Source organism: Juglans regia, chromosome 1 (genome assembly GCF_001411555.2).
Source record: "Juglans regia cultivar Chandler chromosome 1, Walnut 2.0, whole genome shotgun sequence".
Taxonomy (NCBI): Eukaryota; Viridiplantae; Streptophyta; class Magnoliopsida; order Fagales; family Juglandaceae; genus Juglans; species Juglans regia.
Genome location: NC_049901.1, coordinates 37,606,824 through 37,628,133, shown reverse-complemented (window position 1 = coordinate 37,628,133; position 21,310 = coordinate 37,606,824). Strand labels below are relative to the sequence as shown.

The 21,310-nt window shown below is 40.5% G+C and overlaps 2 protein-coding genes and 2 pseudogenes across 2 annotated transcripts in view; 1 reads left to right on the top strand and 3 right to left on the bottom strand.

Moving 5' to 3' along the window:
* LOC109009972 (deoxyhypusine synthase) overlaps positions 1 to 21,310 on the top strand; it is an 871,604-nt gene that overhangs the window by 372,078 nt on the left and 478,216 nt on the right. The window lies entirely within an intron of this gene.
* Positions 2,004 to 2,465, bottom strand: LOC109010120 (annotated as a pseudogene).
* On the bottom strand, positions 2,789 to 10,184 carry LOC109009268 (annotated as a pseudogene).
* LOC109010111 (pentatricopeptide repeat-containing protein At4g16470-like) lies at positions 9,980 to 11,514 on the bottom strand. Its single transcript, XM_018990831.2, has one exon. It carries the CDS (start codon positions 11,378 to 11,380, stop codon positions 10,436 to 10,438), a length of 945 nt encoding a protein of 314 aa, XP_018846376.1. The 5' UTR covers positions 11,381 to 11,514; the 3' UTR covers positions 9,980 to 10,435.

Here is a 21,310-nt window from a genome sequence, read left to right as displayed (position 1 = left end):
ATATGCAGCTACCACTTGGTTTCTCTACACCTAATGACCCTCGAGTATTCAAACTCAAAAAGAGTTTATATGGCCTAAAGCAGGCCTCAAGGCAGTGGTTTTCAAAGCTGTCCACTTCACTACTTCAATTTGGTTTAACTTAAGGAAAGTCAGATTCATCTCTTTTTATCAAGAAAACTGAAAATAGTTTCATTGCTATATTGATATATGTTGATGATGTCATTGTTGCTTCCACCAACTTAGAGCTTATATCTGTTGTGAAGGATTTTTTGCATGAATCTTTTACAATAAAAGACTTGGGTGAATTAAAATATTTCTTGGAGATTGAGGTAGCTAGGTCAACCAAAGGCATTGCTCTATGTCGAAGAAAGTATGCCCTTGATATTCTACAAGATAGTGGTTTTTCTGGATGCAAACCAGCTGCTTTTCCTATGGAATCAACCTTGAAATTGACTGCAAATGACTCATCAGACCCTCTATCTGATCTAACATCTTACAAAAGACTAGTGGGTCAGTTGTTGTATCTAACAATTACTAGACCTGATCTTGCTTATTCAGTACAGGCATTGAGTCAATTTATGGTCAATCCTAGCACCTCACATCTCAAGGCAGCAGAGAGAGTTTTCAGATACATCAAGGCAACACCAGGCCAGGGGATTTTCTTATCTGCCAAGTCTCCACTACATCTAAAGGCTTACTCAGACAGTGATTGGGGCGGCTGCATTGATACCAGAAGGAGTGTCACTGGTTTTGCAATATTTCTAGGAGATTCTCTCATCTCTTGGAAATCAAAGAAACAACCCACAATCAGTAGGTCCTCTGCAGAATCTGAATATCGAGCATTGGCATCAACTACTTGTGAGCTTCAATGGTTAAATTACTTGCTGTCTGATTTAAACATTAAACATACTCAAGCTGCACTATTATACACAGATAGTAAACCTGCCTCTGAGATTGCATCAAACCCAGTACACCACGAGAGGACAAAGCATATCCAATTGGACTGCCATTTAGTTTGAGAAAAGCTGCAGGAAGGTCTTATAAAGATCATCCACATTCCTTCCAGATTCCAAATAGCAGATATATTAACTAAGCCTCTCGGATCTCTCAATTTTCATCACCTTATTCACAAGATGAGAATGATTAATATACATTCTCATCTTGAGGGGGGGTGTTGGAATATAGAAAATCACATAAAAAAAATTAGAATTAAAATCTCTAGAAGCCAAACAGAAAGCTCTATCTGAAAATTGTAAATAAACAGTTAAGTTGGTTAAGTCTGTTATTGTTATGCTTGGGTAAATGAAATGTATAAATAGACCCTTTGTACAGTCTTTTATGATCACAAAAGTAATGAGAATATACAAGTTTTCATGCAGTCCTCTGTTTTTCATGTTTTACATGTTATAGAATTTTACACGTACACCAGAGTTTAGAACCTCTCTCTTTCACTCAGTCTGACCTCCCCATCTTTTTCCTCTCTCTCTCTTTCTCTCTCAACGGCAAGCCGAAATCATGTCCTTCGTGCCCCCCTCTCTCCCTTCCCTCTCTCTCTCCTCAAGACCAAAATGAGTCCCTCAATCTCTCTCTCTCTCTCTCTCTCTCATTTCTCCACTCTCTGTTACTTTTTTCTTTCTCCACTCTCTCCTTAACCTGGAGGATCATATCTCCACCATTTCTTTCTTGCCCTCCATTTTATTGTTTTTTCAATCAACAATGAACATTGAATCATCTAGGTAGATCAGGTTCACAAGCCAACTCAAAGAAATAAATAAAAAAGGGGACAAAAACTGCAAAGACTCGCAAGACAATCTTAAGGATAGAAATAGAACATTCTTCCACCACCAACAGCAAAGCATACTACTACCACTATACCCCTTGTAAAGGAAGATGAAAATGAAGATTGAGGTAAACTAGAAGGCCGCACATCATATTGTCAACCCTGTTATCCCTTTTTTTTTGTTTTAAAAAAAGATAATTTTCATTAGGATTTTTGGTGGAGACAGACTGATCACTTAGCCATCATCACCTTGACAAACTCCTCATAGCTTATCTGGCCATCACCATCTGCATCAGCCTCCTTGATCATCTCATCGACTTCCTCGTCAGTGAGCTTCTCCTCGAGATTGGTCATTACATGGCGCAACTCAACAGCAGAGATGAACCCATTTTGATCCCTGTCAAAAACCCGAAAGGCCTCTTTAAGCTCCTCCTCTGAGTCAGTGTCTTTCATCTTCTTGGCCATGAGGTTTAGGAACTTAGGGAAGTCAATGGTCCCGTTGCCATCGACATCAACCTCATTGACCATGTCCTGGAGCTTAGCTTTAGTTGGGTTCTGGCTGAGCGACCTCATCACAGTCCCAAGCTCCTTGGTAGTGATGCAAGTGTTGCCTCTTGTCGAACAAGCTGAAGGCCTCCTTGAACTCGATCGGAGATCTGGTCCTCTCGGTAAGTTGGTCCGCCATTCTTCTTCCTCATTCATGATGAAGTTGATTTTCACGGTCTTTCCCATGGTTGGAGCATAATCGTTTCACAGGGACGTGGGTGGGGGTGGGAAGAGTGAAATGTGGATATGGCAGCTACTGATTGGCGGGTGTAAAAGGAGACTACACACCCGACTGACTGGTAGCTTCACTCTATAGTGAAATGCGACTGTCAGGACCTTTTAGCTGAAACTCTTAATTCTCAAGCACCGTTTTTAGCGTGTTATTCAAAAAGAGAGATAAAAATTTTGAAATAAAGGGAGATAATTTGGTCCCTTGATAAAAGAGTTGAATTAATCACCAGGTCAGTACGCCCTCCCTCTGAAAGCCACACCAGTTGCTCTTTCTGGTTGTCCATGGCTAGTTGGCTGAGCTCCTATCTGCCACCTTGCAACTAGTTTATGTCTTTGCAAGTAGTAAAGGAAATTTGCAGAATGTACATTTTTCAAATGAAAAACCAAGCAATAACAGATGAATTGCAGCTCTTTTTTTTATAAGTAAAAATATTGTATATATCAAAAGGAAAAATCAAGTATACGGAATGTATACAAGAAAACAACTTGCCCAAAATGACCCAACAAGCCCCTAATGACCCAAAAAGCCCATAAAGAAACCAACCCAAAGTACATCAGACCCGAACCCAATCTCTTGTTTCCCATAGAACTAAAACTCTATCCGAACACTAACCCCAACACCTTGATTCCCGTCTTCACAATGCTCTCCCTTTAGACTTTCCTCTAGTTGAACTATCACCTTTAGCGTTGTAGTTGATTGCCCAAAAAAGACGTTGTAACTCCCTACTTTTCTTGAAGCTTAATTTGGTTTCAAGTGTGTGGCTTGCCTTGATCGCAGTAATTAATTCGTTAAATTGGTCTTCACATCCTCCATATGAAATTCTCTCGAACTGCTGAATCTCGTTAACTTTAGGCAAAATCCAATCCGCTATTGGAGGAAGAGAAACCAGGGGAGCCATAATATCCCTATCAAACTGCACTCTCGACTCTAGACATTCCTCTACACAAGGCACCAACTCCAAACCCATTGGTTCTCCAGTAACTCCATTGATTCTCTCCATTGGTATCGAGGTCCCCATTAGAGATTCTGAAGTGACAGCAAGTCCCTTTACCTCTAGGTTGATAGTGGATCCTACATTTCCTTGAGACCTCAGCAATACATCATTTTTCTTCAACTCTGACGAGGGAGCCATATTTTCTTCGGACCAAAGGTGTAATACCGACTATTGATCTATCCTATGTTACACGAGGCGAACGACATTTCATTACTGATGTCTCTATGCCAATACTCGATGTAGACCCCACTTCAAATAACCCAGATTTCCTTTTGACCCGCCATACTCTCCTGGATCTGGTTATAGGGACAGGGCCAAATCTGATCTTCCGTTTTTCTTTTTCCAAGTTTAAAGGATTCGGGCCTATCATATTTCTTACCACCCTGTTGCCTCTAGCTGAAAGCTGGTCTATTTTAGTAGACAATAAAGTTATCACTACCTTTAACTCGACAAGTTGGCTTTCCATCTCCTTTAGAGAATTATGCATCTCGACAAGCTGGTCCTGAGGCGTGATTGGCAGACCCCCCACACTCTGAACCCCCGAAGCATGTCCCGTCTTTAGAGCTGCCGCATAGGATTGCCTCACCACCGAGGATGTACATGGGTCTTTATGCATCTCCAAGTTCTCCCTCCTTACCACATCTCCAAGTTCTCCCTCCTTACCACACCACCTGCAACACCTTGTCCTTCCAAGCCGTCACTCCCTCTCTTGTCGAAGGAAAAATGACGCAGCACCTCCCACATCCTTCTTTAGCCACTGCCCCCCTCTTCAGAAATGAAAATAAAATTCCTCCTCCCCTCACCACCATACTCCTCCACCGCCATATAACGTCCATGAGCATTCGAGAAGCGATGTGCTATGAAACTGCGTCGACCTTCTCAGACAGTGGAGAAAAAATCTTGTTTCTTATCCTTAGTACACGCTTCTATTACCTTGGCTAGCCATTGTACTGTTGTCGAACCCAGAACCAACTTAGATATCACCCTTCAACTCATTTCAGTAATGGCCAACATGCTCCCCTCCTTTACCAGCGTAAAGGATTTAGATTCTATGACCAACTCCATAGAAGAACCCATAATGATCCACTCCCCTTCTTCAACAACCATTTATCATCTCAGAAAAACCAGATCAGAAATCGGCTCGGAGTTGCAAGCACTACAAAGTTGTCTGGACTATAAGTCGTGCTCACTGCAAGCACTGCATAGTTGTCTTTCCAATTGCAAATCGTGCTCACAAGAGACACCAGAGTACTTGCCAGAGCCTTCAGAGACGACGTCATGACCAACGAAGCCTTCGGGAGGATTGCCAGAGTACTCTAAAGACAATATAGTGATATCTAGGATGCCGAACGGTCAACGAAGTCACCGAGGTCCGTCGGCTTTATCTGTGACGACGGTGCGGTGTCTCGCCGACAAGGGTGGGTGGCAGCAGATCTGGTTCTTTAGGGTTTTCACGCTTCGTAGTGTTTTCTCTCTCCTCTGGACCGATGCCGGACGGCCCTCAGGAAAGTAGCCAGGGCCCGTTGGCTTTTTCTGTGATGTTAGTGAGAGGTCACTCGCCGACAAGGGTAGCGGCAGTTTCCTTAGGATTTTACGTACGGAGAGGAAAAATTAAAATGTAAATATTGCATGCAGCTCTTAACAGCAGAAGTAATCAATCCATTAACTTTTTTTCGTTTTGGTTAGTGAACATTGCCCTGGTTTTCAATTCAAAAATTTGCTATTTTTTTTCTTTCCTGCGGGTGGGTGAGGTCTCATAATGGCTTCAAATGAGGAACAAAAGGCTATATAAAAAATAATAATAATAAAATAAAAAATGTAAGGATACACCCACATTGGAGTCTTTAGTATGTTCCCACCAGCAAGTGGATGCAACATAGTAAAAAAGTAATAGATATGTCCTGCAATGATTCCTAGCAAATCTGGCATAAATGTGAACCGAAAATAACATCCAAAGCAAGCATTGCCCATGGTAGATAAAATGCCTGCAACAAATAATATAGATGTTGCCTTCAAGTGTGTCAGACAGTGAAAGACCTAGCCCGAACATAAAGTTTGCAGTACAGGAACCCAACAGTTAGTGAAATAACACTACCTTAAGAGTCACAAGCCCATAAATGTTGACTCGTTCATTTGGGAACTCTCTACTCCAGATGTAGAGAAGCATGAACACAAGTGATATTCCTAAGAAAGGAGACCAAAATATGGGAATGGCTGATAATACTTAAAACACAAAAATGAATAAATGGCTAAAGCAAATGAACCAATGTCAGTGTACGCATTTAATGATAGAAAAGAGTTGATAACGATGAAGATAATCTCACATACCAATAGTGAAAAGGCTCCAAATATCATCATCCACAAGAAATCTGCTGTCCACCTGTCAAATGGTCCGTTCTCAAGTTGAACTCCATATCTAGCTCTATGCAATCAATCATTCGCATGAAGCTGTAAGTGGATGAAAAGAACACCCCAACCCCCCAAAATGTTGTAGGCCTCAAGTGATCACTTAGCTTTTACACTAGCAGTGGGGAGTGGCATAGTGAAAATTGATGCACCTTATTTAAAGTTCTTTGTAACTAGTACTTACATCATTCAAAGATGGATTCCAAAGTTGATAGAGAAATTGCCAAGGAAGAATAGTTTGTAATCAGCCTCCACACCTACAAGTGAATGTCAAGTTACCAAAGAGTTCTGCTGAGGGTGGCATAGGCATGTGTGGTATGCTTGGGTATGGGTGGGTGGGTGTGTGTGTGTGTGTGGGTCATTTGAGAATTTATTGGATTAGTTAAACCAAGGATTTTTTCATTTAACCCCTTTATTATGGGCATATTCATGGGTTCAACTTTATACCTCTATGTAGCCCCTAACTTGGGGAAGGAGGGTGGTTCAAAATAATAAAAGTTGTCTTTTTTAATGGCAGCACTGAGATATCTATTGGATTTTTGAAATGGTCTTATGGGGAGATAGGTTTTTATAAATCCCAAAGCATCAAAAATAGCACTACTAAAAGTCTCTTGCGGAGTGGTTAGCATTTCATGCTTAGACATCAACATTAAGATACTCAAACTAACAATAACACGTGAAATAAACAGAGTCTAGAAAATTCAATTTCCATTTAAGGCAATATAAGCCAATCTCAAATTAAATGAAGGGAATTGATAGATTGGTAGATGCAATGACAGTTGTGAAGGGATTTTCCCCACTTCACAAAGCTCACTGGGTCTCGGCCCAACACCTGGCTCAAAGGCCACCAAGTCTGCGTAAGGGGCAAAACATCTACCAGAAAAAAGGAGTCTGTCTAGTAGTCGACAAGACAGGCTAGCCTGATAGCCTACGGTCGCGTTCAGAACCCAGAGACCTGCACAGAGTACAGCGGGAAATGCGGACGGCCCTTGATCCATTGATATAAGTTCATCTACGGCTCATAAGGACATACACAAAGTTAGGAAACAATGCTGCATTAATGACGCTACTACTGAGCTACACGCCACATTTATGGTGTCGTTGGAGAGCCATGCCGCATTAAAGGTATCTGACGGCGGAAGGGGCACAAACTTTGTAGAAACTTAGACGATCTACACCTTCCCCAACCTATGGTATAAATAGCAAGCTCCAGGTACAAGAAAACTCTCTGATCCCTAGACTCTTTTACTTATTTACAAGCTTCCAAGAATATTTACTAACTTTGGCATCGGAGACTCTCCAGCTCTAAGGCTGCCCTGTCCTAGTTGCATTCTTTCCATCTTTTGTAGACCCATTTTGGAAGACTTGAGTTGTCGGGGTCTGACCCAAAAGTGTGCGAAATACGACATTAACAACAGTAATGTTGCAGCTTGCTTGGTTTGGTTTTGGCTTGAGTGGGTTGATTGTTGAAGACTTGGATGAGATGTAGACTGGTACATTTTGGATTCAATTCTGCCCTAGGAGTTCCACTGAATTAATAGATATGTTCTGGCTGATGAGGTCGTGTATCTGAAATTTACTCCTTATGAGTAGGTCTGAAGAGCCCTACCTTGAATGTTTTGTTTGATGGTGTGGAACTTTACCAAGGCAAGTCCTTCTGGACCCACCCCTAGGAAGTAAAGCCCCAAATACAAGACCCTATCCTCCATGGGCATGTAACCCCACTGGAAATCCTAGTGTGTAATCAAACCTATGATGTCTTAGAGGACCTTTGGACGTAAGATTTTCTAGAAAGTTTCTGAAAATTTTCAGAAAATTTAAAGAGATTAAAGGATTTTATAAAATTTGTGGGGCCTATTAAAAATGGGATTGAGAAAGTATTTTAGAGATGTTTTTATTGGGGTTTGAAAAGGTGGTTAGTCCCATTGAAAAGTATGAAGGGAAGAAAATTTTTGTGAGATGCTTTTTTATTATTATTTGAGTCTTGTGACAGTTGTTTTGGTTTGTTATAGAATTGGAAGGAAGATGTTCTGATGATTGATATTGTTTTGATGTAAAGATGTTTGGATGAAAGTAGAAAATTTTGAGAAACTTTTGGTTCCCTGTCTACAGCTCATTCCAAGCATGCCTTTTGACCACTACGCTGCAACTTAATGGATTAGATAAATTCTTCTAAAAAATAGAAGATAGAGTTTACAAACGAAGAGCAGATTCTGTCAATAGAATATGGTGATAAAGTATGAAGTCCACAGAGATGAAAGACGACCTGAAAATGTGTGAATACCAGTGTATAGGCTAGTGCAATATCTCGAGTATCAAATAGTCCAATCTAATAGACTGTAGTAGCCAACAGACAAAGTGTCCCATAAGCCTTAGTTATGGGTGGAAGAGATTTATAATATCTGAAATGGATGCCAACAATAAACCATACAACAGTTAAAATAACCATTATAACCATTTATAAGATCTCAAATAAATCTTTTTTACAAGTAAGAAAGACAATTTTATTCAATCGAATGAAATAGGTGACGTCCGTGTACATAGGAATTATACAAAAAGAAAACACCTAAATACATTCTACGAAACAGAAAACAACAGCAAACAATCATGAGCAGAAAGGTGGATGGCAAATAAAAATCATATAAATAAATTATTAGGGGACTATCATATTGTAGTAAGGTGGATGGCAAATAGCAGGGAGAATAAATTCAAAGTACTAATACTAATACCCATACTGCAATGATTAGTACTACAAGTATTTTCGCAACTATCAAGCTTTGAGCTTAAGCACGAGGCCAGAAAAGGGAGAGCATCATTTTACTACCGACGATGACCCTCTGTCATAATTGTATATATCACCATGTTAATTTGTTCCCCAAATTGAAGCCTCGTTACTACATGCATCAGTTACTTAATCATGACATTTCTGTATTATAAGTGCCCATGGAAACAAATAAGAACTTGACAAATAAGTGTAACCTTTGTTTTGTAATAGGACCGGTGCTGAATGAAAGAAAAAGAATAATGGCATATTAGGCAATGCTGTTGTTCAGCCTTCAAGCTATACAGTCACTTGAAGCTATTTGCTGCCTACACGTTGAGAACACGTATGCTATGCAAAGACAAACTTAAAGGCAAAAGGTTTGTGAAATAAATTGTGCTCAGCCTAACCAAGTGCAATACTTTTGCAAACAACAGATAAACCTGAGATATTGTGAAGTGCATTCAATCAATAAATGCAAATTATTTGGGGCTTTCCACTAATTTGCATCATCCTACATTTTTTCTCCAAGTCAAGAGGATGTGATTTATTGATTGTAGGGGCTTTCCGCTAATCCCCCCCTCATTTTACCTTTCCCAGTTACTTCCTGTCAATATCGAGCAAGTGGATTTGTAAATAACCTCTCAACCCGTTTACTTCAGTTACCATCCCTCCTTCAGAAGAAGCAGTCTCTTTCAATTGCAATGCATAAGTCGGAAGATTAGGAGACGTTTGGATTCGAAGATAACTTGAGATAAGTTGAGATGGATTGTGAATAGTAATGAGATGAGTTATGAATAGTAATGAAATTTATGAGTTAAAGTTGCTGAATAGTAATGAATAGTAGTGAGATAAATTGAAATGAGTTGAGATGAACTGAGATAAGCTGCGAATACAAACGTCTCATAAAGCAAATGCAAATAACTTGAGTTTTAAAGATTATCAAACTTCATGCATATTCGGATTGTGCAACATCAATGTGTATCCCCTCACAATTTGTATACTTGAACAGATGCAAATGTTAACCATATGCAATATTGGTTTCACTAGCATCAAGTTAATATAGGGAGGACTTACAGCTTATATAAGAAAACGTTGAAGCGATTACCGATAAAAAAGAAATGTTTGAGTGATAACATGTTATACAAAGCGTCCCATGGCACTTTTGCAGTACTAGCAAAACAACCAGGCCATTAACCTATATCCAAAAGGTTGAATATGGCATAGAACTAAACAAAGTGGAACACAACTTGAAACAAAGTACATTACAATGAAAGACGGCAGCAATTTCCGACAAAAATAATACAAGACTTGTAATATCAAAATCACCAAAAAGGCTTATAATCAAAGGCCTGATTCGGGAACCAATAAAATTCAGCAGAAAGAACATAAAACAAAAAAGAAAAAAAGAATTTGGGAAGGGAAAGAGAAGGTCAAGAGAATATTACTCGGCAGGAGGCGACATTGTGGATCCAGAATGCTAGTTCGGATTTTCTGGTTGTTGTTACGAAGCAAATTCAAATATAAGACCTCCGTTTTGAATTGGTTGATACGTACACATTGGAAAACTTGGAGAAAAAGAAAATAGAGATGGAAACACGTCCCAGAAGATTCTGAACATTAATTTGATGGAACACGTTTTTTGCAATTTTATAAGTTATATAAAAACAACTTGACATATAAACAAAATTCACGATGAAGAATAACTTAAATGATTCACATAGATGCAACACCACGTCTCTTCTCGTAAACCTTCTCAGCCACCCTCTCAGCCACCTCCACCTTCCCATGAATCCTACAAGCCCCCAACAAGGCCCCCCACAAAGCTTCATCAGGCTCCACCTCCATTTCTAAAATTAATTTCTCCGCTTCCTCGACCTGCCCCGCCCTTCCCAGCATATCCACCATCGAAGTATAATGCTCTAGCCCTGGTCTCACTCCTAACCTCCTTTCTATCATCTCAAAATACTCCTTTCCCCTTTCTATCAACCCCCCATGACTACACGCTGTCAGAAGCACTGTAAAAGTGACACCATCTGGCCTCTCTCCTACCTCCACCATCCTCTCAAACAACTCAAACACCTCATTAAACATTCCATTCATTCCATACCCTGCCATCATTGCAGACCAAGATATCTCATTCTTCACCGACATTTCATCGAACACCTTACGGGCATTGACCAAATCACCACACTTCGCATACATGGTAATCAATGCATTCGAATTCGTCGTATCTAAGGCGAATCCATTAACCAAAACTATCCCGTGTACCTGGCGGCCAAGTCTCAGAGCCGACAATCCAGCACAAGATTTGAGAACAGGAGGCAAGGTGTAGCGGTCAATGGACTTGCCAATAATGAGCATTTGGTGAAAGATGAATAGGGAATGAGAGAACAAACCAAGAGACGCATGGGCTCTGATAAGGGTGTTGAAGAGGAAGGTGGGCTGGCGAGTGGCGAAGGAGAAGAGCACATTGGCATGGTGTAATTGGGCACAAGAGGCATAGGAGGAGACGAGCTTGGTCCGTATGAAGTCGTGGTGGGAAATGCCAAGTATAATGGTCCGGCAATGAAGGCGTTTAAGGTTTTGGAGAGTTTTGGCGGAGGAGCAAGCGTCGAGGAGAGTGGCGCACAAGGGTATGATGTCAAGCGTGGCGGGCATTATCAATGCAAATGCCAAACAGGGTGAATTAACACAAGACAGTTGGATGGAACAAGCGGTTTCTTCCTGAAAGTCCACAGCCTTTAATATAGCCACCCCATAGCCAAGTTGCTGAAAGAGCCAAGAAGAAGCACATTAGGGCCATGAACCCTTCCGCAAATGATAATTGATGATCCTTTTAATTATTATAATTTCATTATTTTATGGTGTCTATCAAATTTATATAATTTTTCAATCATCTATGCCATACTTAAGAATAGGGATGATGATTAAAAATATATACTTGGAAGAATTAAAATTACCATAAAATTTATTGATTGAATACTTGTTTTTTGACCTAAAGAGATTTATATAGATTCATAATGTTTAATGTCAAGCTCTATAATATTAAGAAACCCATTTTTGATATTATGATTATAATATCCCAAATTAAGTATGAGAACGAAAGGAATAAGGTCTCATATTATTTAGGGAAGAAAAGTTCTTGCTTTTTATAATATTTCAAAAGACTCATGTTCATTAATATTTTTTAATTATGAGCATAGACATGAACTGGGTTTTGTTTATCATTACAAATGGTAAAAGATTTAGATGCGAATTGGCTCAGTTTGGATTGAAATGGACTCTCAACCTATCTAATCTAATTATTACAAATTTTACAAATTTTCATATAAAATATAATAAATAATTTAATTTTTCAAATCTCAAAACAATAATAATATTAAAAAAATATTTTAAAAATATTTTATTCAACTTTTAACTATCTAATATCCAAATCTAACCTTAATGTATGTTTCGACATAGTGCAACGGCCAAAGGATAAAAAGAAAAAAAAAATTGTACAAAAAAAAAAAAAAAAACTTTTTCTTTTCTGAGTTGTTTGAGTACTTTGGCAATTAAGCTTTTCTTTCCTGAGTTAGTACAAACTACCTTTTCGAGAAACAATGAAGTAACGAAAAGAGAGGAAATAAGGCAATTGAGTAAGTAGATTAGAACGATGACTTCATGATTTGGTCGCAGATCAGTTGTATAAAGTATAGACAAACCCAAATCTAAGTGAAAGTATAGATATATACATGAAGTTGGTACTACAATATTTATTATTATCATTTTTTGAACTTAAATAAATATTGTAGGCCAGAATTTTTATATTAGGATGGGTAATTTTTTAAACTGAAGTGGAGATCATTATGCTCATCTTTTGGGGGGATTTGAATCTCTGAGTTCTTGCTGGTAGAATAAAATAATTCAAAAAGCTCATTATTGGGTTTGGATTCTATAGAACAAAAATTCTCTTGAGCAATGATTTGGAATACTATAAATAAAATAATAAATATAGATAAAAGTTACTATTGGGAGTATCCATTTTACACACATGATGTAGCATCATGTAGATCATACATCTCCCCAAGTGAGTATTGGGAACAATTAACTAGAAGCAGTGATGCAGTGAGTGTAAAGTGTGCACTGCTATAATGACTTCTCTCTAGCATTATTCTAAATAAAATGATATGTGAAAAATGACACGAAAAAGAAGGGAATCAAAACTCGACAGTTAAATCGAAAAGGTGCAGAAAAATCTAGGAGAAAATTTCACAGCAGAAACCTGTCTGAAAATGGGAAAACTTAGCTATAAGAAAAGATGCCACAGAATCATTTAACTAAATTCAACCGTTGCAAAATATTCAAAGGATGCAATGTTTATCTTTCATAACTCTGTAAAGACACCAAAACCAAACCCACAACAAAATGCAAAGGATGCAATGTTTATCTTTGAATTCTGTAAAAATAATGCTCTCTGAATTCTCTCTGTTTTCTCTTTGAATTGCTTTCCAGCCTTTTTTTTCTGCTCTATTTTCACCCCTTTCAACTTTACTTCTACTGTAAATTTTCATATATATATATTTTTTTCACTTCCTTTGCATTATACTACTCTGTTGAGTTTGTTGTGGTTAAAAACCAATAATAGATTCAAGTGTACAATTACTCATGAGAAATCTCAAAAACTGCAGATATCACAGCCCAAACAGCCCAAGAGTTGTAAATTGCAATGATTCCAAATAATCAAATTTCTTTTGTGGACAGGACCAGAACATTGGCCTTCCTACAGTTACATGGTATTATGCTTATATACCTAAATAGAATTAACATTGACAGCCGACAGGAGTTTTAAGGATGAATGACCTCAAAGGACATCGAGTTAATGCTTATCCCCACAGAGAATTCTCAGAATTGGATGGAAGAATGACATCAAAGAAATATGAAAAGAGAGTCCTTCCCCCTCTTTTTTTTTTTTTTATCCAAATTAAGTCAAACCTCCAAGCTCCAAATGCCATATTCAGTAGTGTCCCAGCCACCCTTATGTACAACTTTCAATTGCTGAGCAACACCAACACATAAAAGCAAGGCCCACCTGCTCTCTCCAGACTCCACCATTATGGTTTATGCTATATATCTTCTCCATTGAAAGGGAAAAGTAATAAAAGTATTGTTATTTTCTCGATTTTAGACATTTTTGTTACAAATTCAGACCTCTCAAATTCATTCCCAAGATCTACCTTTTGGTAAAATATAAAGAAAAACAGAGAAATAATAACAACATAAGAATTTACGTGAAAACTTTCGAACAGGAGAAAAACTACCAGACCCAGAAAAAAAAAATACACTATATGAAAAATTATTACAATCACATAATTCTTCTCCTCACTCCAAATGACACCCACAAAGTTTCCCCACTAGCAAAACTTTAACTCTCACTTTTTTCATTTTTACAAGAAAAGACTAATAGAAGATTTTTCTTAGAGTCACAAGTTACTAATTAAACTTATGAGTTGGTGTGTTAACTAAGAGGCCAAACACCATATTTATAGGTCTTGAGGCCTGCTCCTCAATTCTCTCCCACCAGTATGGGACTCCAAAGGAGCAAACCTAACAATTTTTTAAATATATATATATATCTCATCAATGGAGAAGTGGGTTTCAATAATCATCCCATTTTGTTCACGAAGTTCAAAATAAATAAAATATAGAAAATGAGTCTAATAATGTTAACCCAATCCCATTTTTATTTCTTCATACCGAGATGTAATCATCATCTTCAAATTCCTTTTTCATGTTGTAATGCAAAGGAATAGGAGGCTTTCATCCAATAAGAAGGCTCAAGCTCAGCAACAAGTGAAGGCCTCATGCTTGCCACAAGTGGTACTGTTTAATCGGTCGGAATGATAGAATTTCTCTTTGATACTACCGATTCATTCAATGAGTTAAGCAAGAGAGAGAGAGAGAGAGAGAGAGAGAGAGAGAGAGAGTAACTTGTGATGTGGACGCAGGAGAAACAACGAGCAGTGGAACGGAGGCCTGGAAGCTCGAAGTCGGGAGTGGGACGATGGAGAATGGCGACAGTGACTAGGGTTCCACAAGGCGCAGTGGGGACTGGGAAGAAGAGAGATTTTTCAATTTCAACGGATTTGACGGGCTACATTGTTTAAAACCCGTTATTAATTTTTGACCAGTTGAACCCGTATTTGATCGGGTTGAAAAACTCGGATGTCTCGGACAAATCGGGCTAAGGCCCTATATGCACAGGCTTACTTGTCATCCCACACATCATACACCACATATTTTTATTTATTTTTATTCTTTTTAACTAATTGAGTTCTTCTACTCATCATTCATACACTATATATTTAGTAAGAAAAAAAATAAAAAACTATATATGATATGTAGTGTGAAAATAATGAATAAAATTTTTCGTTAAGTAATAAAGAGAAGAAGAAGTTAGTGATAGACACTATCCCAAAGTATCCCTCCTATGGTACTATTTCGGCCTTAAAATCTGATAAACAAGAATATATCACTTCATGTATTTCTCATCTATGTAGTTTAAAAAAAAAACAAAAACAAAAACAAAAACAAAAACTCTTGAAAAGTTCTCGTATATGCTTTATTCATTTATGAATTTGTTCTCATGTTAAAGTCCACCAAAGCATCCTCTTGCAACAATGCAGCTACTCTTATTGCATATGGGCAGAATTTGGGACAGAGAGGGTGAAGTTTCTTGGGTTGCATTCTTGAAAGACTTTGCATATACATATATATATATATATATATATATATATATACACTAGCGGTAGTGTAACGTCCAAGGGACGTTTGCCATTTTTTTTTTTTTAACCTAGTGATTAATGAAGTGTTTTTTAATGATGTTGTAAATTTTTTATTTTTTTTTAAAAATGTTTATGATGATTAAAAATATACATAAAAAAAGAAAATAAAAATAAAAAAGTGAAATACATATTCAGGACATATTTTTGGATTACTTTTTCGATAGCAGTAACAGTTCCTTTTAGTTAATTAAGAATATTATCATATTTAAATTATGTTAAAATTTTAATTATTTATATAGTTTTACTTTTTTAAAAATATTTAACAAAATTTCATCATTTATTTGTATTTTGAGTTTGGACCAAACAATTCTAATAATATCATTAACTGAAGAGTGTATTGTACAGTGATAAGGCATTAACTAACTGAAGAGTCTTTTGATTTTACTACCTTTCATCAAGTTATGTTAATAATTTAAAATTCATATTAGAAATATATATAATATTTAGACAGTCTTATACTTCACATCACAACTAATTAAAAAATAATTGAGTAAATAAATATGATTTTTTGTGATATAAATAATTTTTCTAGCTGCTGATAATTTGTTTATGATTTTTTGTATATATTATTTTTTTGTAGTGAATTTATAATGATTTTATTAATTTTTTTTTTCTTCACGTTATCTCTCTCTCTGTGGCCCGATTCATCCGCACGGGCCGTTCTTCTTCAGCCCAGCCCAGCGCCGCCGTGCGCCGGCCAGCCTCACCGCCACCACCGGGGAGTCCCTTTCACACCGACGACCGACCGAGGCACCATCGATGTCCACCACGCGCAGCCTTATCTCTCCCCCGCGGAAACCCATCCGAAATGGGTTTCTCCCATTTCTCTCAACCGGCGCCGCAGTACGCTGCCACCTACCGTCACGACCACCACAGGCGACTCCCCCTCACGCCGGCGACCAACCCAGCCACCATCGATGTCCCCCACACGCAGCCATATCTGTCCCTCGCAGAAACCCATCCGAAATGGGTTTCTCCCATTTCTCTCAACCAGCGCAGCCATACGCGGCCACCCAGGCCACCGCACCTCCACCACTTCACACCGGCGACAATCTCTACCAAACCCAGCCACCACGATCGTCCATTTCCCTCTCCGTCGCACACTGCGATTCATTCGATTGAGCCGTGAAGAAGAAGAAGACGTGCTGGGTGCGTTAGATATTTGAGTTAAACTGCTGGGTGGGTTAAGAATGACGCCAGATTGAGTTAAACTGTTCATTACTGTAGATGTCTTAGACACTTTTAAGATATAGGCAGATATATATATATGTATTAGGAACTTTCTATTTGAAATATGGACCAAATTTGTTTTTGGTAAAATAGAGAATATTTTACTCATTTAACCAAAATATCCATTGTTTTACCACAAATAGATACTATCAGTTTCAAGTGAAATGGTCAAAAGAATATGTGAGGGGCCTGACCGCACGAGCCCAGTCCATGTGGTATGGGTGGGCCTAAGGACAACCTCGTAAGACAAAATCGGTATGAGAGAATAGGATGGCCCGGGCCGAGCTATGAATGGTGAGGTCGGCCCAAGAAGCCCACAAGGAAGCAGCAAGGTAACACATGTGAGGCATGGGCCTGACATGTCGACTAGCTGACACTTCGCACACACAGGGTTAGAGATAACCCAGGTCATTGAGGACTGATGGTTGGATAGACCTGGAAGGTGGGCGCGCTAGACCAAGGTCACGCCGTATTTAATGAAGGACAGAGACGGGCATGCCACGACAAGGACTTGAGGCTGTCAGCAATCGCCACGATCAGGGATGGATGGTTTGTCTCATGGTAGGGAGTTGGTAGAGGACACGACTTGGGTACGAAGCGGCACTACTATGATCAGCCTGACAAGGGATTGCCCCTACCAGGTATAAATATCTTCCCATCAGGGGCAAAATCTCTACACACATATACATTGATTAGAAGCTCACAAAGATCACAAACTCATAACCCAAATTGACTTAGGCATCGGAGTTGCTCAGGTTATGAAACACGACATTAACAGTGGCGCCGTCTGTAGGATTTATCCTATAAAAGTGTGTTCTTCGCATGTTGGCAACGATGCATTCCCAAACTTTGCAAAGAGAAGAATATCAGTTTGGAACAATGGAAGAGAGACTCATCGAAATGGGAGACACTATAAAGAGACTGATGGAGGAAGTGGGAGGCCTCCGGCAAGAAAATGCCGCATTATGAAGAACCATCGAAGAATTGGCGGGAAGAGCAGAACCCAGCCACAATGAGCATGCAAACTCGTGACGCGCATAAGAGATCGTTATGACCGAAGAAGAAAGATGCAGGATGCACCTTGAGCTCCGAGAGCTCAAGGATAAGTATAAGGAAATGGCTAAGTGATTGGGCGCGTCATCCTCCATAGACCAACTTCTTATTATCACTGACCTATCGTACAGCGTGAAAGTCATGACTATCCCTCTCCCAACCAAGTTCAAGGTCCCCTAGAAGGAAGCGTACGATGGGTCCAGGGACCCACTAGAACACTTGGAGACGTTCAAGGCCCACGTGACCCTTCATGGATTTTCGAGAGAGGTCGCGTGCTGAGCTTTTCCACTAATGCTAAGGGGGGTAGCAAAAGCCTCGTTCGGATCCCTACCACCAGGGTTCGTTGACAGCTTTGATGAGCTGACTAGTCTTTTTCTAACTATATTTATGGCAAGCTAGAAAAGGAGACGCCCGACTGCCTACCTCCTAATGGTAAAGCAATGTGACGACAAGAGCTTGAAATCGTACCTCTCTCGATTCAATCCAGAGCGTATGATCACGAACGACCAAGATGAGAATATCACCTTGGCGACCTTATTTGGGGGGAACTGGCCACGAAACCCGTTCATGATCGAAATAACATGAAATACCCTACGGGTCCAGCCGACGACTTTATCAACATCAAGGATACCCTCCAGGCTTTGACGGCCCCCCGGAGAACTGAGCTAGAGCAGGCGGAAAGTTCGGGGCAGAATAGCAGAGTTAACCGCGAGGGGTTCAAGAAAGGCGCGTAAGAAGTCAAACGGAGGAATGAGGCACAGGCTCGAGTGAGTGTTAGACCACACGTGCTTACAAGTATGGCCTTGGAGGTTGAACGTGCCCCAACTTGGCAAAAAAAAAAAAAGCCTTAATGGGATTAGGAAAGCCGCAAAAATTGCACCTACTATCGGTCGGACCGGCACTAGACCGATGACTGCTATACATTAAAATGGAGGATGGAAGAATTGGGTAGCCTGAAGGAACACCAATGTTCGAAATGCCAACAGGACGAGCAAATGACTGCCTGAGGCCCCGGTGGAGTAAGAGCCTGAGGAGACAGAGGGCCAGAAGGGGGGCCCAAAGGAGCCCACGGCGTCGAAGCCCGGTAAGGGCAGGTACCCAGATAGGCGAAATCCACACAATCGTGGGGGGATATGTTGGAGGGGGCCCGCCTCATCGACATGAAGGGCCCACGCTTGCAAGGCTCGCTACGAGGAAGTATTCATGATTGGGAGGGCAGCCTATAGAACCAGGAGACACATGAGAAGAGCCACAATAGCATTTAGTGAAAAAGATGAAGAAGGCCTCCTCCACCCCAATGACAATGCCCTAGTGGTCACCATACAAGTCTCCAACATCACGACACGAAGAGTCTTGGTTGACAACAGCAGCTCGGCAAACATCCTGTTCTAGAAAACCTTCATCTGGATGAGAATCAGTCCGAACTGATTGCGCCCTGCCCAAATGTTGCTCAAAGGTTTCACAGGAGACATCGTACAGCCAATGAGAGCCATAACCCTATCCATCCTAGTTGGGAAGGCCCCTAGAACTTAAGCTACAATGGTTGATTTCCTAGTGGTGAAGGCTCCATCCTCATATAACGAGATATTGGGCCGCTTGACCCTGAATAATATGAAGGCAGTGACATCCATGTACCATCTCAAGATGAAATTCCCTATCGATGCAGGAGTGGGTGAGATCCAAGGTGAACATGTGCTAGCTTGGGAATGTTATGCGCGGGAGCTAAGGCATGGGGGAAGGAAGTCAGGACTCTTGAAGAAGCATGAGAGGCTGTCAAACCACCCTTATCGCCCACTTTGTCCAAATAGGACGACGAGGTTTGAGACGAGCAGGCATTGTGGCAGGCGGAGCCCAATGAGTCCTTGGAGCTGGTTTATGTGGACCAATAAAGGCCTAAGTGCACCATATGAGTGGGGATCAAAATTGCTCTCGAGTTGAGGCAGGCCATGAAGCAACTCCTTATCGAACATCAAGATGTCTTTGTGTGGAGTCCCAAAGAAATGAATAAATTCCCAAGATCGACAACTGATCATCGAGCATCACTTTTGTGTGGACCCCACAACAAGGAAGATCAAGCAAAAACGTCGGAGCTTCAACGTGGAAAAGTATGCGGCCATAGCTAAAGAAGTAGACCACCTCCTCGCAGCTGGTTTTATCAAGGAGGTCCACTATCCTGAGTGGTTGTCCAATGTAGTGCTAGTAAAAAATGTGAGCAAGAAGTAGAGGATGTGTATCAACTTCACCGACCTGAACAATGCCTACCAGAAAGATAGCTTCCCCTTGCTTCGCATTAACTTGATAATCGACTCAATGGTGGGCCACCGACTACTCAGCTTCATGGATGCATACTCGGGCTACAATCAAATCCGAAGGAGCCCGGATGATGAGCAGAAGATGGCCTTCATCACCGACTGAGGACTCTACTGCTAGAAGGTCATGCCGTTCGGCTTAAAAAATGCTAGAGCCACATACCAACAGCTAGTCAACCGAACGTTCAAAGAACAAATTAGCCGGAATATGGAGGTGTACGTAGATGACCTATTGGTCAAGAGCAAGAGACCCGAACAAAATTTGTCTGATCTCCTGGAAGCTTTCGCGATACTACGACGCTACCAAATGAAGCTTAACCCGTTGAAGTGCGCCATCGGAGTGGAGTAGGGAAAATTTTTGGGCTTCATGGTCTACGGGTGGGGAATCAAGGCCAACCCAGAGAAGGTTGAGGCAATAGTGGGAATGCCTTGCCCCCCCGGCGATAACCTTCACGAAGTGCAGAGGCTCGCAGGATGGGTGGTGGCCTTGAACCGCTACATCGCCCGCTCGACCGACCGATGCCTTCCCTTCTTCAAGGTGTTAAAGAAGACATGAGAATAGAACGCCAACTACGACCAGGCGTTCAGGGACCTAAAGGAATACCTGGTCCACTAGGCGTTCGGGGACCTAAAGGAGTACCAAGAAGGGCGAGAACTTGATCTTGTACCTAGACATATCACCGCACGCCGTGTCTGCCATGATAATCTGCAATACATAAGAGGGGCAATGACCCATCTATTACCATGGAGCTGAGGCCAAATACCCGCGAACGGAGATGTTAGCATTTGCTTTTGTGGTCGCCGTGAGAAGACTAAGGCCGTATTTTCATACCCATCCGATGAAGGTGCTCATCGACATCCCCCTCAAAAAGATCTTGCATAAGCTCGACGCTTCTGGCCGGTTGATGTACTGGACAATCAAAGTAAGAGAGTTCGATATAGAGTACATTCCCCACACAGCGATCAAGGGCCAGGTGTTGGTAGACTTTGTAGCTGAGTTCACCGATTTTCTAGAAGAAATACAAGTTGCACCTCAGAGAAAGCCCTGTTAGATCAATGTCAATGGCTCGTCCTGCTGGGCTGGAGGGGGGGTAGGGGTGCACATTGTCACTAAGCTCGGCAAGAAGCACAACTATGTAATAAAACTCGCCTTCAAGACAACTAACAATGAA